This window comes from Rhipicephalus sanguineus, chromosome 7, assembly GCF_013339695.2.
Source record: "Rhipicephalus sanguineus isolate Rsan-2018 chromosome 7, BIME_Rsan_1.4, whole genome shotgun sequence".
Taxonomy (NCBI): domain Eukaryota; kingdom Metazoa; phylum Arthropoda; class Arachnida; order Ixodida; family Ixodidae; genus Rhipicephalus; species Rhipicephalus sanguineus.
In genome coordinates, this window is record NC_051182.1 from 58,215,565 (window position 1) to 58,231,686 (window position 16,122).

General features: G+C 46.5%; 1 protein-coding gene across 1 annotated transcript in view; it reads left to right on the forward strand.

The window, feature by feature from the left end:
- LOC119398708 (fatty acid synthase-like) overlaps positions 1-16,122 on the forward strand; it is a 141,680-nt gene that overhangs the window by 44,455 nt on the left and 81,103 nt on the right. The window contains 3 exon segments of the mRNA XM_049417399.1: positions 4,751-5,005; positions 6,678-6,851; positions 15,773-16,122. Coding sequence (XP_049273356.1) covers positions 4,751-5,005; positions 6,678-6,851; positions 15,773-16,122 — 779 coding nt within the window.

Sequence of the window (16,122 nt, forward strand, 5' to 3'; positions counted from 1 at the left end):
AATATAGCTTGCTGTATCATAGAAATAAAAACGTAATGTTTATTAGACTGTTATAAAGCGGACCCAGCACTAGAACCACAGACGTTAACCGGATATGACGCATGTATCGTAGGAGCATCTATCGTAGGAGTATCATGTAGTGTTTATTGCTTTATTGTAAAATTAGATAGTCACCACCACAACCACAACTGACGTTGCACCGGTATTACGCCTGCGTAGGCTGTTTTTCCAAACTAATTTATAGACCTGGCGTGGCTCAGTGGTAGAATATCTGATTGCCACGCAGATTGCTTGGGTTCGATTCCTGCTGGGATCCTAATTTTCATTCTTTCCATTGGTTGAGTCAACACTGCCGATGTTGGTTTTCCTTAACGCTCTAGCATTTAAGTTAACAATGTCTGTTCTCGCCGTTCCTGGGTAGATATAAACTGTCAATCACCTGTGGCGCATACCCGTACACCACGGCCCGTGGTAAACGGGTATGTGCCACACGTGTCTAGTGGAAAGGGTTTGACGACGTACGCGACAAGATTTTAACGTTATTCATGTCATGACCCGGGAGTCATATTCGTCAAATCCTCTTACCCTCCCATGCAAATTTTGGTCTACACCAAGTTAAGGAGGCGATCATGAGAGCACCCAGACGTAGGCGGCTAGATAGATAGATAGATAGATAGATAGATAGATAGATAGATACGTAGATAGAAACGCTCAAAGTGCCAGGGGTTCGCTAAGAAATGCTTCGCATTTAATAACTCAGAAATATACAGAATCCATCCTGTTCCCCTCGTGCTGACTGCATATTAATGTGAATAAAAATAAGAGGTGAATCGCATTTCTCGACCTTATTATGCCTTAACTCTTACGGACTAAAACTAGAAGTGCTAATTTCAGATGCTGATAGATCAACAGGAAATCGAGCATTTAAAAGTTCATATTAATTACGACATAAACCGTGCGTTGGAACGACTGGTCCAAGACGAAATTTGCCACAACTATCCTCATCGAACAAATTTGATAGCCACGAACTGGATAGGCCGCATCAATGAAAAATTTTAACCAAAACAAGCTACTACTCCCCGAGCACTGGTGCATCCCAAGGCAATAAGAGAGAGTGAACTGTATTCCCTCAAATAACAACTCACACGCCCAAATTTTCTTGTGATATCGTGAATCAGATATTTTATGAACAAACATAAACGCAATTTCATGAGCATGCACGGTACTTGACCCACTTAGCCAACACAAAATAAGCATTCAACAAAACAACCAAAATTCTCGTTTGCAGCGGCCCCGTAATATCTATGCCCACAACACAAACCGTCTTTTTCGCTGCATTGCTTTCACGAAGAACTCTTCATTTTGTTTACGTCATCACTGTTTTCAATTTTGATGTTGGGCACGTTATCAGTCTGCCGCGCAAATATTTTTCCATCGCGAACTCAGACGTATTTCCAACCACTCTGGCGCTTGCGTACCGTAGCCTGACCAAGAAGTGGCTGTCTGTGCTGCCTGTCGCCTCAACGCGAAGCAAACGGGGAGAGCACAGTACGTACAAGGGTATATGGGGCGTCAACTGACACCTGTAGAAATAGTGCGAACGCCGGAACATGCGGCCACACTTTTCCATTCAAGTTCGCAGTTGCTGCCCAAGCGCAACGTCCGCGCGGACGTTGGCTCTATTGGGAACTCCCCTTAGTATCTGAGAGCTCGCCGGCTATCTTAATCTGCCTTCAAGGAAAGAGTAGGTTACGCGATTAAATCTGCATTACTCTCACGCGTAACGAATAACGCCAGGCCTTCGCTGAAACCGCAGCACATTCACAGTGAAAGCTGAAAGAGCGGCGTTTCTAGAGGCCGTTGTAAACTCTCTAGGGGCTACAATACAAGTACACTAGAAAGGTACCCACTACGCCATAAATCACAATTTTTGTGAAGTTGGGAAGCACCTACTAAGCCATTATTCCTCATTCTGCGTAGAAGCGAGGCACCAGCTACACGTCTGTAAGGCATTATGTGCACTTTGTTGACGTGACGACTGATGACGATGAAGAATTATGGCTCAGCCCTTTGTAATGGGTTGGAAGCTTTAAACGGCCTACCTGTTATGTAATTTGCATTGGGAGACGCCCGGTCGCTATTTCCCTCTCCCGTCATGGTGTATAACATACGTTGACGTGGGAGAGAGACGGGGGGGGGGGCGAAGGACTTTACTGAGACCCCGAGGAAATGGATCATGCGCTTATGGGCTTCCTTGGCAACCAATACAAGCGCACTTGCGAGGAACCCGCTACGCTATAAAACGTAATTTTACTGAGACCCCCGAGGAAATGGATCATGCGCTTATGGGCTTCCTTGGCAACCAATGCAAGTGCAGTTGCGAGGAGCCCACTACGCTATAAATTATTGTAATTTTTGAGAAGTATGAAAGCAGGCATTATGCCATTTCTTGTCATTCTACGGAGAGCCGTGGCGCATGCAAATGCATGTAAGGCATTACGCGTACTTTGTTGATGCTGTGCCTGATGACGATAAAGAATTATGGCGCAGCCCTTTGTAATGGGTCGGAAGCATTCAACAACCTTCTCGTTGCGCAATTCGCATTGTGTGACGCCTGGTCACAGAATTCGCGTTGTCCGACGCTTGGTGCTTATTTTACTCTTCTACCACGCTATATTGCATGTGCTAATGTGGTTCCTTCCCGATATGAAGCCTGTATAGGACCTTTTTGCAAAGCAGTTTCAAGCACCGGCATGGCTCAGAGGTTGAAGACTGGGCTCCCACGCAGAGGGCCCAGGTTGGAACCTCGTTCCATCCTGGACTTTTTTTTCTAATTTCGTTTTTTTTCTTATTTCGAGCGATACTGGTTACGGACACCGGCGGCGGCGGCGGACAACTACGGCGCCAAAAACGCCTGGTGAAATGAACTCATAACAGCTTTCGCTGTAAAAAAACTCTGGCGACAGTAATCCAGTTTCTCTGCTCTTGCTACAGCCCCTCTGGATCAGTGATTGGGCATTGTGCTAAACCAGAGCCACTTAGATAACAGGCCTTTACAATTAGCGTGATGACATAGAGTTACTTTCGCCGAAATTTCCATGTCACCGTCTTCATCAAGCCAGGGTTGGCAAATGCGTGCTACCCAGGAGGCGTGGCGCACGGTCAGTATAAGGGGCATTCTACCGTAATACGGATATTCTACCAGACATTCTGCCGTAAAGGGGCGTTGAACTTAAAATGCGCTGTGAAGTAGTGTTTTTTTTTCTATACTAAGATAAATTTATTCGAAGTAGACAAGGCATTAGCCACCAAAAAAGAAAAAGTAAAATTTTCTTGGTCGAGCCTGGTGGTGCACATGTCACCGCCCCTTTATAAAGGGGGCGCTCATATCGTCTATCCATCCATGCATCCATAATTATCTCGCTCACCAGCACTGTGCTTAGCTTCGGCTTTCACCTGCCAGTTTTTCTGAGCGCTACTTGTCGCTTGGCAACTCGTGCGCATTACGGCCGTGGCATGTTGCTTTTACATCACACGCTACCTCTGCTTGCTGGTTCAAGCCTTCAAATGGACATTATTGCCTTAGTATTAAAAAAATGATAAGAAATGTTTAGATGTCCTGGGATCATTTTTATGGTTGTTACGCGAACGTTCTTAATAGCGGTCAACCTGTGAAAACTTGGCGTCCCTTTATTGCTACATTATATGCGTACACGGCTGTATGCTGCAAATAAGTAGAAAGGGCGCTGGGGCAGTCCAAGAAACAGATGTCGCAAGAGTTCACATGAAGGAAGGTATGTCATGGCCACGCTAATTTGATCGTATTTTCGTTCATAGCGCAGCAGAATTTGAATTCGAAGAACAAATAAAAGCAAATTGATTTCAAAATATTGCCAGTGATAAATTTTAGAGACCTGCGTGCGTTATAGATGGCTGCGAGACCACGTACTTTTACGGGTCGTTTCACTTGACGCAATTCTTCATTCCGGAAAACAGCGGTGACATTAGTGAAGCTCTGTTACAGGTGACTGAAAGTGAAATTTCTGGACGACCGTACGAAAAGAAATTCACACCAATCGCAATTTTGCTTCGCATGAAAACAGGGCTGAAAAAAATGTGGCACGCTTACTCGAGCAACTTTCCTGAGAGGCATTGCTTCCTCAGTCACAACATGTCGCCTCAAGTGAACGACAGCGGTTGCGTAATTAACATAAAAATTGATTACCTAAAGCAAACTGCCACAAATGAATACTTTTGTTGACGACTCCTTCTAGAATACGTGATCTTAATTACTAGATTTATAACGTGAAGCAATTTCCACCATCTGAGCTAAGCAGCACTTAGGTGATCTCCGTGATACACGCGATTAGTATAATAGAGCAATGTAAACATACCTTACGACGAAATATGATTATGAGGAGCCGTGAACGCAAGTAATTTATGTGCTATTCGAAAAACGGAAAAGAAGACAAAACTGGCCTTCCGAAAAATTTCCAATTGAGCTCGAGTAGTATTTCTCGGACTCATTGTGAATGTAGAGGCGCACGCCTTCGCTTCTCTCTGCACAAAACGTTAACTCCTGGATAATTTGATTACTCTAGACGCCAACCGTGAAGCCTGCGGAAAAATATTGTTCAGTTTGAAGCTACCTCTAAAGGGGAGATGATCGTTCAAAGCTTCCAAAATATTGAGTTCCAAAGCTGCACTAAAGTACATCACTAAGTAAAGAACATGTTTTTTATGCATGCAGGCCCTCTGAGAATCATGGTCACTATGATGCCCATGTCTGGGGAGTTCGAAGCTTGCGAGTCGAGAACTGTGGTGGCCAAAGGACGCATCCGCGCGGCCAAGGAGGGCGAGGCGGTGCTCCTCAAGGAACCTCCGGGAACATCAGGAGTGGTCGCCGCTTACGACATGGACACTGCCGACATCTACAAAGAACTCAGTCTCCGCGGCTACAAGTTTTACGGAGCATTCCAGGGTGCCCTGGGAGCTTGCTCAGAAAGTAAGACAAATATGTCGGGATAACGCGAGAACTGGAGTGAACAAATGGCGAAAGGTGGCATAGTTGGTACATGTTTCAAAGAAAGGAATTAACAGCACAAGCACGGGAGAAAGAAAAGAACACGAAGAAAAGGGCCTGCCCTCTTGTTCTCTTTTCTTCGTCCCGTGTTTGCGCGGTGAATTGCTTCTCGGCGAGAACTGAAGGCACACCTTAAAAATTGGCCATGACCAAAAAGTTGTTACGTTCGAGTAGCTGTAGGACTACTCGCACGATATATTTTTGGAGACAGGCTTAGGAAACGAGGACTCTCGGCCAAGTTACAGCACGCCTTCAATAAAATTTCTTGACGTGTTCAAAATTCAGTGGACTAGACACAAGCAAACTCCAATAAAACGCACACTGCAGTAAAATGTAGATGCCCACACATGGCCGCAGTGTTAGTGCACATAGTTCGAACGCTGTGAAATCGTTGCGTAAAACAAAGCAAATCGCAGGAAATAACGTTGTGGAGAAGATAGACGCAAACTTCAGTTGTAAGTGCGCGTCTATCCTGCCTACAGCTTTTCTATCTAGAATATGTTTTGTTTCGCTCAACAATTTCACAATGAGGCACCAACTAGCACAGCAGTCAATGCTTCTGAATACGATTCAAAAGATACCAACTTTTTTGTGGACTAGACTTAAAAACTTTTTCCCCGATATCTTGAAGTACCTCGTGGGCGTACAGTTCAATAGGAGTCACACATTGTGCTTCTATAAACAATGAAACTCTCACTTACAACTTATAGATTCAAAATACCCCATGCGAGCTTATCGCGCTTGCTGTTATCGTATGTTCATGGTCCACATATCAGCCTTTTATTAACCTAGTTTGAAATAGTGTATTGTGATTACATATAGTGTCTGTACGTTCCTGCGCATAGGTGTGCACACAGAACGCGAAGAAAATTCAAGCCGCTAGACGAAGTAGTGTTTTTAACTTAAGAATTATGAGCTCCTACACAAAATTTGTGTTTATCGTGCGATGACTTCTAATGTACTCATTTAAAAGTGACATATTCAAGCAGGCACGTAGGCAAGGGGGCGGGGGCAGGGGGCCCGCCCCCCGCCCCCTCAAATTCGTCCAGCCTTCGATATTCCCGGGCAACTTTTCTTTCTTTTTTCCACGGAAAGACTTTATTTCGTACAATTAGGCCTAGGGCCCCCCGCAAAAAAAGAAATCCTGGCTACGTGCCTGTATTCAAGTGCTATAGATGCCTGTCGGCTTGAGCATTTACTGCCATGAGCATGCTTGCGCTTCACAGGTGCGTTCAGCCATTATGAACATTACAAGGTAATTTAAGGGTTTCATTCCATATTGCTCTCGTCTATCATGTAAGTCCATTTCGGAATGAACGTTCTTCTTAATGCTCAATATAGAACCTTGTTTGCATAATGGTCGAAAGGCAGGCCCGCAATTCTATACTAAGCTTGTTATTCTTTTCTTTCGATTATTCATGAATCTTTGGTCATCAATTATTTCAGTGCTCACCATGACCTGTGCCGTCTACAAATATCTAGAATATACACGTCGCCAGCGCTTTGTATGTGCTTGCTACGCAATCATTCTTCTTCCCTGTGCACTTGTGCTCGCTTTTTACATATGCTTTTTCCCCCTTTTTCTTTCATATAGAACACTGCGCCAAGCTCAAGTGGGAGAACAATTGGGTGACATTCCTGGATGCACTGGTGCATGTTACTTTCATCTGGAAATCACATAGGACGTTTGACTTGCCTGTCAGTGTGCAGTCGTGCCGCATCGACCCTAGCGTTCAGGCAGTAATCACGGAGGCTGTTGGAGAGAGCGGTGAGTCCCGCCTAGTCACAGTGTTTGCCTCGAAAGCTTTTTGAATGCGTACGGGCATTCTGAACGAGCTATTACAATCTCGACGGTCTAAGAAGGAAGAAAAACAAAACCTAATTTCAAGAGAAGGGGTAAAAGAAGAGGTGTCCAAGAACTTCATGGGTGGTGCCCAACGCCAGGGCTCCTGTAGCATCTGCCGCCCATCAAATCTGATTCTGGAATGCTAGTTGCACCTCTGGCTCCGAGCTGGCTAGGGTCGCCTTCCACTACGTTAAAGTATTTGCAGCTTGGTTGACCAAAGATGTACTTAATTGTCTGCCGTTGTGTCATGCCCACATGAGATGTGGTATGCAATTAGCAAACCACTAAACCACGGGCAAGCGCCATGGTATAACGTTAGTTTAGCGCTTGTCCTGTGCACTGGGTGCCTTTCTATATCCCGTACCGAACTTGCGCTATGCAATTTGTCATTATGAAATGAGTGACCCTGCATGAGGTTTTTTTAAGACCTGAAACACTTGTCCCTCAGATATTTAAGTGGGCCCGCCCCCACCCCGCTGAGACTCTGTGCTCATGCCTTTGGTCCATGGGCGCCAGATTAGCCGGTGTCTCTTAGTTAATATCTGTTTCTTCAGTTTGATTATTTTTACAGGTCAGCGTTCGTTTATGTTAGTCGGCGCGCTTCTTAAGATTTTGAGCCGATGATTGATTGCTGTTCTACTCTTTGTTCTTGTTCTCTAACGGTCAAGGCTAGGGCGAAGGCCTCTGCCTTCGTAATTGAAAATCTGTATCAAGCGCCCGTGACAGTTTCCATATCCCAATCAGCTGTTGTTGCAACGCATTTCTCCGCGTAACACCTGGCAGCGTCAACGTATATAACGTTTGTCTCCGCTTTCAGTTGCTTCTCAAGCCAACCGACTCTTTTGTAGCGTTAGCTAGACTGGCCGAGCCGGAGCTGTTTCGCGTGCACGTACAACAGCCGTGCTGCGCATGCGCGAGGAGCAGTGACGCCACACGGCGCACAGCTGGCGCATCGAGCCGCCGCCGCCATGCACGCCTCGCGAATCCGAGCATTCCAGAGGAATGACGTCATAGTCGTGGAAGCGTTGCCCGATCCCAACGCTGATGCTGCGCCAGGCGTTGGGACCGGGCACAAGACGCTGCCATAGAGACGGCAGCGTGTTACTAAACTGACCACACAGCCGTCTTTGTGGGCGAGAACTGGCGTTCAGCAAACAATAAATATACATGTGTCACATAATGCGTACACCATGTGTGTGTCATTGAGGCATGATAATCAAGCTATTCCTAGACAACCAGGAGAGCTAGGAATAATCAGCTGAACCTTAGCTCTAGCTATGTATATCCTGGCATAGCCGAGCTAAGCGAATACAATATTTTTGCATTTCCTTTTTCGTGTGTTCTTCACGACTCATACTTCTCGCCAAAGGCGCTACCAAAATCATGTCACCGATAGTCTATGGGACTTCCACAAGTTCCTCGTCTAGGCTTTGGGGCATGGTGGGCATAATTTTGTCAGGATTTCTGTGCCTGGCCGTGTCTTGCTTATACTGTTTCTCAGGCAAATGATAATTGCCAACTTGATCTCGGAGTGCATATGCTGCCACCGAGCGCAAGCAATTTTTCGGTCGGTGTGCCATGGGTAGGTACAGAACTGACACCTTTTATTATCGAGACGAAGTGCCATTCCTCACTTTTCTTGAGTTTGTGGAACGGCAGACCATATGTTATTCTGTTCATTACTTTTGTCGGATACAACTTTGAAAGTCCGCCCAATATCGTTTTCAAAGGCAAATGTGTCAAGCCTGCAGCAATGGGCGCGCAGTCCTGACTGATGTCATGAGCTGGACGGCTGATGACCCCGCCTTCGCAGAACACCGTGCGGTGCGTGGCAGGGAGAGCCGTTGAAACTTCATTTAACAAAGTGTTCACCACGCTCCAATTATTTCGTTTAATCGGGAATTTCGTAAAATCGAGAAAGCAGTTTTTTGATCCTGCGAAATCTATAATTGTAATGTTGCCGCACCGAAAAGCAACTAGGACATTGTTTTTGCCGGCAACCCAGACCTGCGCGTCTCAAACAGTCCGCGAGAGTGACTCAGGGGCGGCCCAGACATAGGAAACGCCATGTGCGGGTGACGCAGGCCAGGTGTACAATCAATTAAAGCTATCACGTGCTATTGATATGCGACAGCGCGGAGAACGAATGCAGTCATTATTAGCACCATCCGTCGCACAAATCGATAAATAGCCAGAGCGACCGCCGCCGCATCAAGTACCTAAGAGCGCTACCGACCAGCCAGTCCGTTCCTTGCATGGACACGGCGTACAGCCTTTTCAAAGAAAAGCTAGGGCCGTACATGGGGTACATAAATGTTTTAACGCTAAGCGTAAGCGCGCACGCTAGAAGAAAAGCCCATCTCGGTTAAAACTGCAAGAAACTCACCGTTGTTGCATTCAGTTATTTCTGAAAAAAAAAAAAAGCTAAATCAGGTTGGGTGGTTAAAGTGACCGACAACTGATTTTTCTCGACACAGTTTTTTACGGCGTGACAGGAAGCCCACCCTTCGTAGCGTTTGTAGCTGCAGTGGTTTATCCGAAAAGCTCGTAGTTATTTTCTCAGCAGTATTTTTCGATTTGAAAGGCTCCAAACACGCATGGAGGCTTGCTCCAGCAACGCTGAGAATTGATAGCGATGCCGCTAGCAGTTGTGAAAGCTGTCGTTGTTCTGCTTTTGCAGGAGTTACTGTAACTATGCCTAATCAACTTTATTTTGAGCTTTCCAACCATTTTTTGAAAATAGCAAGCTGTTACAATGAGATCTGTGGCTTTATACAGCTTCTCGGTATTTGGACAGCGTTGTGTGCGCCTGTGCCCAAGGTTGCCTGTGTTGTTTCCATCGCGAGCACCAGCGAGCCGACAGAAGAGGACAAAGAAGTACCAGTGAGCGCGAGAGAAAAAAATTGGCCGCGTATCTGCGTGCATCGCTGCAAATGTCGTGTAAAGACGTTAGAAGAGGCGCTGTGTGAGATATGGACGCCATCTGGCAATACGTCGGGAAACATGAGTGCTGTGTTGCGTGCTGGTAGTCCCGACGCAGCAGCAGGCGACGACGGCGGTGACCAACGCGATCGTCGGGGACGCCAGCCAGCCCGAAAACGCGGTTTGGCGCGAAGCGCTGAAGCAGAGAAACGTCCGCACTCAACGAGTACTCTCCACACACTCTTTTATTTACACGTCGCCTGGGTAAAACAGGAACGCCAGAGCGGCGCCCACAACCGGCAGCCTGAAGGCCGCCCACAACGCTGCTTTTTCATTTTTTTAATATTTTTTTTCACCTTCTTGGCCTTCTCAAAACTGAAGTTTTTCAACACCAACCCATGGCATTCGTACAGTGCAATACAGAACCGAAACCGAAACACAACAATGAGCTCGTGCGAAGGGCACGGAGGAAGGCAAATTTCAGCGCAGTCGCATTTTCAGCTTTGTTGAAACAGCGCTCACTAGACGACGACGAAGTAAAAGAAGGCACAGGACAGGCAGCGCCTGTCCTGTGCCTTCTTTGTCGTCGTCTAGTGAGCGCTGTTTCAACAAAGATGAACGCATACCAACTCGCTCAAGCTTCCATTCTTATGCATTTTCAGCGCAGCTTAAGAAACTAGGGTCCTTAAAATTACGTATGTATGCATTTTCTATTAAAGGAACACGCCACCTAATACTTACCTAGTGATGTTGCACCTCATATATGCATGATATTTACTTTTTGATCGACTACGTTCACAAGTATGAACAGCAGTACCAGTTCAAGACGGCTGGCCCTTGGGCAAGTGGTTCAACTTTGGCCGAGTGGCTGAATCGAGGGACGTGCCGACAAACAGAAAGAGAGACAGACAGACAGAAAGACAGACCAAAATTTCTGCGTTTAAGTTCCCCAAGAAAGACTATCGTCTTTAAAACGGGGACATAGAACGGCTAGCAGGGTCTGAATGGCCTCACTCAGTGTCAAATAAAGCCCTCTTTTTAATCACCTCGACGGTATCGAGTTCTTCAACGGCTTCTCGACGCCATATCCCAAACAGCCTGCGCCTGTGTCATGGATGGCTTGTCCCGGCGTCGTTACTCTCTCGATACACGAGCCAAGCCAAGTAATCGAAAACGTAACTGTGCATATGCACGGCCGCACCGAGTAGCAGCGCGCGTCATTTCTGAGACCAAGTGTAGGTAGCAAAACTATGTCGCTCCAAAATCTTAGCGACCTGGAAACTGCGTGCACGGTTGCATGAGCACGCTGAAAAGTTGCTGAAGACGCGCTGACGAGGATGTGATCATTACGTCACGCGAAGGCAGCGCCAATTTAATGCATACTACTAACGCAGGCCTGTATGTACATTATTATGGAGCAATACATTTTAATATAAAGAAACGAACAATATTTCAATACCAACAAAAAAAATCGTCAACCGCGTACAGCAATCAACGGTCACGTGGCCGCCTTCATCGGATCATTCATGTTTTTGCCGCCAGAGGCGCCACAGATCATTTTTCGCGACTTTCAATTAAGAAATAAAAGTATAAATCCATCTTTCACGAAACAAACAGGGTTGGTTTGAGTCAGTGCGACGGACAATCTTTACATCAGTGGAGTCAACTCATTTCATATTGTGGGCAGTTGTCGGTCCCTTTAATTTAGTTCGATAAATCGGGTTAATGACAGCACTGAACCGTATGAGTATTTTCCGCGGAATTTGAAGTCGGACGCTATTCAACCTGGTGCTTGTTGGCCTTTTGAAACGTCCGCCCCGGACAGTCCAAGTACCTTTATATGCAGGCGACATCTCTATATTGGCATCTGCCATGATACCTCTACCAGTACAGACAGGATACAAAAGGCAGCTACGCTGACAGTTGTATTTGAAACAGCAATGTTGCAACTGTGACCGGAGATGTTATATCTTGTCAGATTTACACGCAAGACAATGTAGCCGTACACTGTAACGATGAAAGGGCAAGCAGTTACATAGGCCTCAAAGCACCGATTTTGAGGTCTAACTATCGATCGCAATCTATCGTGCACGCCACACGTTCTGTATTTAAAAAGACGCCTAACTTCTATAACGTACATTCTGAAATTTCTGGGTGGGAAGTCATGGGGTACATCAATAAGGCCTATGCTGCAGCTTTGAGATCCCCTATTTCTTAGTTTCGCGAGATACAGCCTTCCTGTGGTGGGAAATACCTGCAAAACAAATCTACATTCACTCCAGGCACTACAAGATCAAGCTGTCAAGACATACTTCGGCCTTTCAAAATGTGTGTCTACATCGGCAACAATTCTCTTAGTAGGTTATCACCCTATGTCAACGTACGTGGCCACTGATTCTCTCCTGGTGCATATTCGGCACCTTGCCAGGATGCCTTCCCACCATCTTGCATCGTTGATGCCTTCCCACCATCTTGAAACCTGCGGACACATGGGCTTCGCCTGCTTTCGGATCCGTTCCAGCTTCCAACCAGTGCCAATCATTCCATGGCTTGGCGTCTGGGTCGACCACCTGACGCGATACGCAGAAACTGCCGCAATACCTGCTGCAACAGCCTTTCACGTGTTGCAGTTTATGCTTCGCCTTATTAGCCTGCGCCATGGTCCTCCGCGCGTCGTCATTGACCACTGGCGACGTCGGCTCATCGCCGACGTCGTTGAAGACATCCTGCGTCTATCTGCCTGCCAGTTCCCCCATGCTACCCCCTACTACAGAGATACTAATGGCCTCGTAGAGCGTACCAACAGGGTCCTAACCAACATGCTATCAGATCATGTCGATGCCAAGCACAATAGCTGGGATGAAGTACTTCCCTACATCACATGCGCATACAACACCGCGAAGCACGAAACGACAGGATACTCTCCCTTTTTTCTGCTTCATGCTCGCTCTCCTCGCAGATGTCTTGACACTATTCTGCCCTTACGCTGGATGTGGAAACATCGCTTCCCGAGTTACAATGTCGCGCTGAAGAAGCCCGCTGCATGGCACGCCTCCGAACTTTGGCTTCTCAGCAGCGCTCCAAGACCCGTTACGACGCCCGATATCGCTCCGTTTGTTATACAAAAGGTGACCTTGTGTGGTTGTCGATACTTGTCCGCAAACGAGGTTTGTGCCAAAAGTGCTTCGCCCGCTACTGCGGCCCATTTGTTATCCTCGACCGCCTCATGACGTTACATACGCATCTATAGCGCCGCAGGCAATGGTCGCCGCTATAGCAAGACACAGCTGACACACGTAGCGCGCCTGAAACCTTATCACTGTCAACCTGCTGACTAACTCGCCGAGTGGGCATCGCCTGCGATCGGGGAAGTTAAACGCGCTTTCAAAGGGTAGAGGAAGAGGATGAGGAGGACTGGCTCGCGAGCGGATCCGTCAAGTGCTTTTCCCTCTGAGCTTTAACTCTGCATTCATTCCCCATCCTCTAGGTAAACGCATGCCATCGTCACAATGTCTACACTGATGGCTCGGCTACAGCCAGCAGCTCAGCCGCTGCAGTGATAATTACGGCAATAATTACAGCACAACATGTATTAAGCAACATCAACTACAGCTGCCGAGCTAGTAGCCCTCCATGCAGCTATTCAGTATGTCACAGAACTAATTCTTTGTCTACCCTCCCTGATTGCAAAGAAGCCCTACAAAGATTGCATTCCGCTTTAGGTCACGGTTCACATGAGCAGCTCGTTGCACAAATCAGGCACACTCGCCATAAAGCCATAGGGGACGGACACAACATAATATTTCACTGGTTACCAAGTCACTGCTACATTCATGGTCATGATCAAGAGGACGCAGATGCCCGATCCGTCCACGATGGTGTGAACAGTGTCGCCATCCCGCTATCAAGATCTGACGAAGTAAAACGACTCGTGTGCTAGCACGTCATTTAACGCTGTACCGGTGGAATTCACCAACGTTTACAAGTCCACGCCTACATTCTCTAGACCCAGATCTTCAAGTAGAGGTCCCATCCAACCTATTACGACGTCATTCCACCCTGTTCGTCTGTCTTCGGCTTGGAGCGGCATTCTCCAATGCATATTCATTCACCGTCGGAATGGCTGGTAGCCCATTGTGTGAACTCTGCGGCTGCACGAAAACAATCGCGCACCTTCTCTGCGAGTGCACCCGTTTTGACACCCAGTGAGCAGCCCTCTGAGCCACATTGACCCAGCTAGACGACTGTCCTATCATCGAGGATAAAATCCTAGGGCACTGGCGTACCTGGTGTTCAGCGAGCGCAGCTATTAGTGTGTTGTTGTGGTTTCTTCGGCAAAGCGGAGTGAACAAGTTACGACTGCCCTCAGACAATGCTTTTTGACAGTGCTATTGTCATGACTTTATAGTCATCACGTGTTACGTGATGTTTTGAGAGTTAAACCCGGGACTAGATGTGAGGCAATGTTGCGTGATTAGTATCGTGACTAGACATTACGTGATATAGCGTGATTCTTAGTACTGTTACTACTTGTTACGTGATTTTGAGTCAAGTGACGAGTTGTTACATGATTTTATGTGATGTTTACTTAGGTGAGTAGTTGTTACGTAGTGCTGCATGGTTTTTGTTAGAAGACTAGATGTTCCCTGATTTTTGTCACGCGACTAGATGCTACGTGATTGTCAGTCATGTGTCTAAATATTGCGTAACTTTACGTGATTTTAATCACGTGACAATTTGTTACGTGATTTTGCCCAGCTGACAAGATCTGTGATTTCAGTCAGGTCACTAGACGTTACATAATATTAGCTGATGCTCAGTGATGTAACTAGTTATGTGATGTCGCGTGATTGCCAGTCTCGTGACTAGTTACGTTATGTTTCTTAATTTTTAGTCATGTGGCTAGTTGTTACGTGATGTTTAGGCCCGTGACTAGTTCTACGGTGCTTTTGCGTGATATTTAGCGGCGTAACAGACTTTGTTATCGTGGTTGTCGGACTCTATGCCGGACAGATTGGCGCATATATTATGGGACCGAAACAGAAGATGAAGAAGAGAACGAAGAGAGCACGTGCCGGTTCATGAGGATAATTACTTTTCGTACTGCCCGGCGCAACGAACAGCTTTAACAGCTCCAATGTTATTAATATGAGAGAAACACTGTGGAGACACACATTTCTTGATGTACGCGCAAGTGTAGAATGCTTGCTTCCGGTTTATCTAGAACAAATATATTTGTCGCACCTCGTGGCATGTGAAGACGGTGAAATAATGCTAGCTTTAATCAATGGTGAAAGAAAACAGTGCATCAATAGAAGAGCAAAAGCGGATGAAGCCAAGTGCTCTGGTCCGTCCCCTTTATTTCTCAGCCCGCCGCCCGTACTTGCGCAATTTTTTCAACGTTTGCGTCGATTATGTTCGCTATATGCTACTTTAAACTGCTCCTTAGGACAACTTCCGAGCGACTTGTTTTAATAGATGCTTATCTTGACCACGCGATATAATAGAGTAGACGTACAAGGGTGGGAACCCCAAGAACAAGTGATTTCGTAACGTTTAAAAATCCACACATATTTACCTAGTGCCGTTAGCGCGTGTTTCAGCAATAGTCTTGTTTTACAATGTAGTCATCTCAGGAGATGTATAGTTTTACCTGTGGCCATGTTGGTACTACGTGTCATTTTCACTGATTTCTCTCCAGGAACAAATTCAAAGCACGTACGGGATGTGCTTTAGTTCCAAAACTATATCTCCTCTAAAGGCTTGCATGCACAGGTATTGAACATATTGCATAGGCAGTACATATAAATTAACAAGTGAGCACGAATATCAGTAACCAGCTTGTGCGTGGTGTCCCAAAGCGAAGTACTGTACACATGGGGTGATCTCGGTCAATTATATTTCTAAACTTCTCTGTGCAGGAGTGGACGCCGTCTATTGCCCATATCTCAATATGAGCCGAGCAGGGGGCGTCGAAATAGAGGGCCTGAAATTTAGCACCGTTCCGCGACGCCCCGTTCAGCAGGATCCCATCCTGGAAGAGTCACCGCTTCGTCCATACCTGGACAACGACGTTGCAAGGCGTGAAAGGGAGCACATCGTGCGAGAATACGCAGATGCGTGTTGTGACATCATGCTACGCGTTCTTCAAGCTTGTGATGAAAGCAGTAGTTTTTCCAAAATGGAGGATGAATGTCGCAAACTCCCAGAAGAAATCATGAATCGGTATGCTGCGAGTATTGCATCAAACCATGGCTTGTTACAACTACTG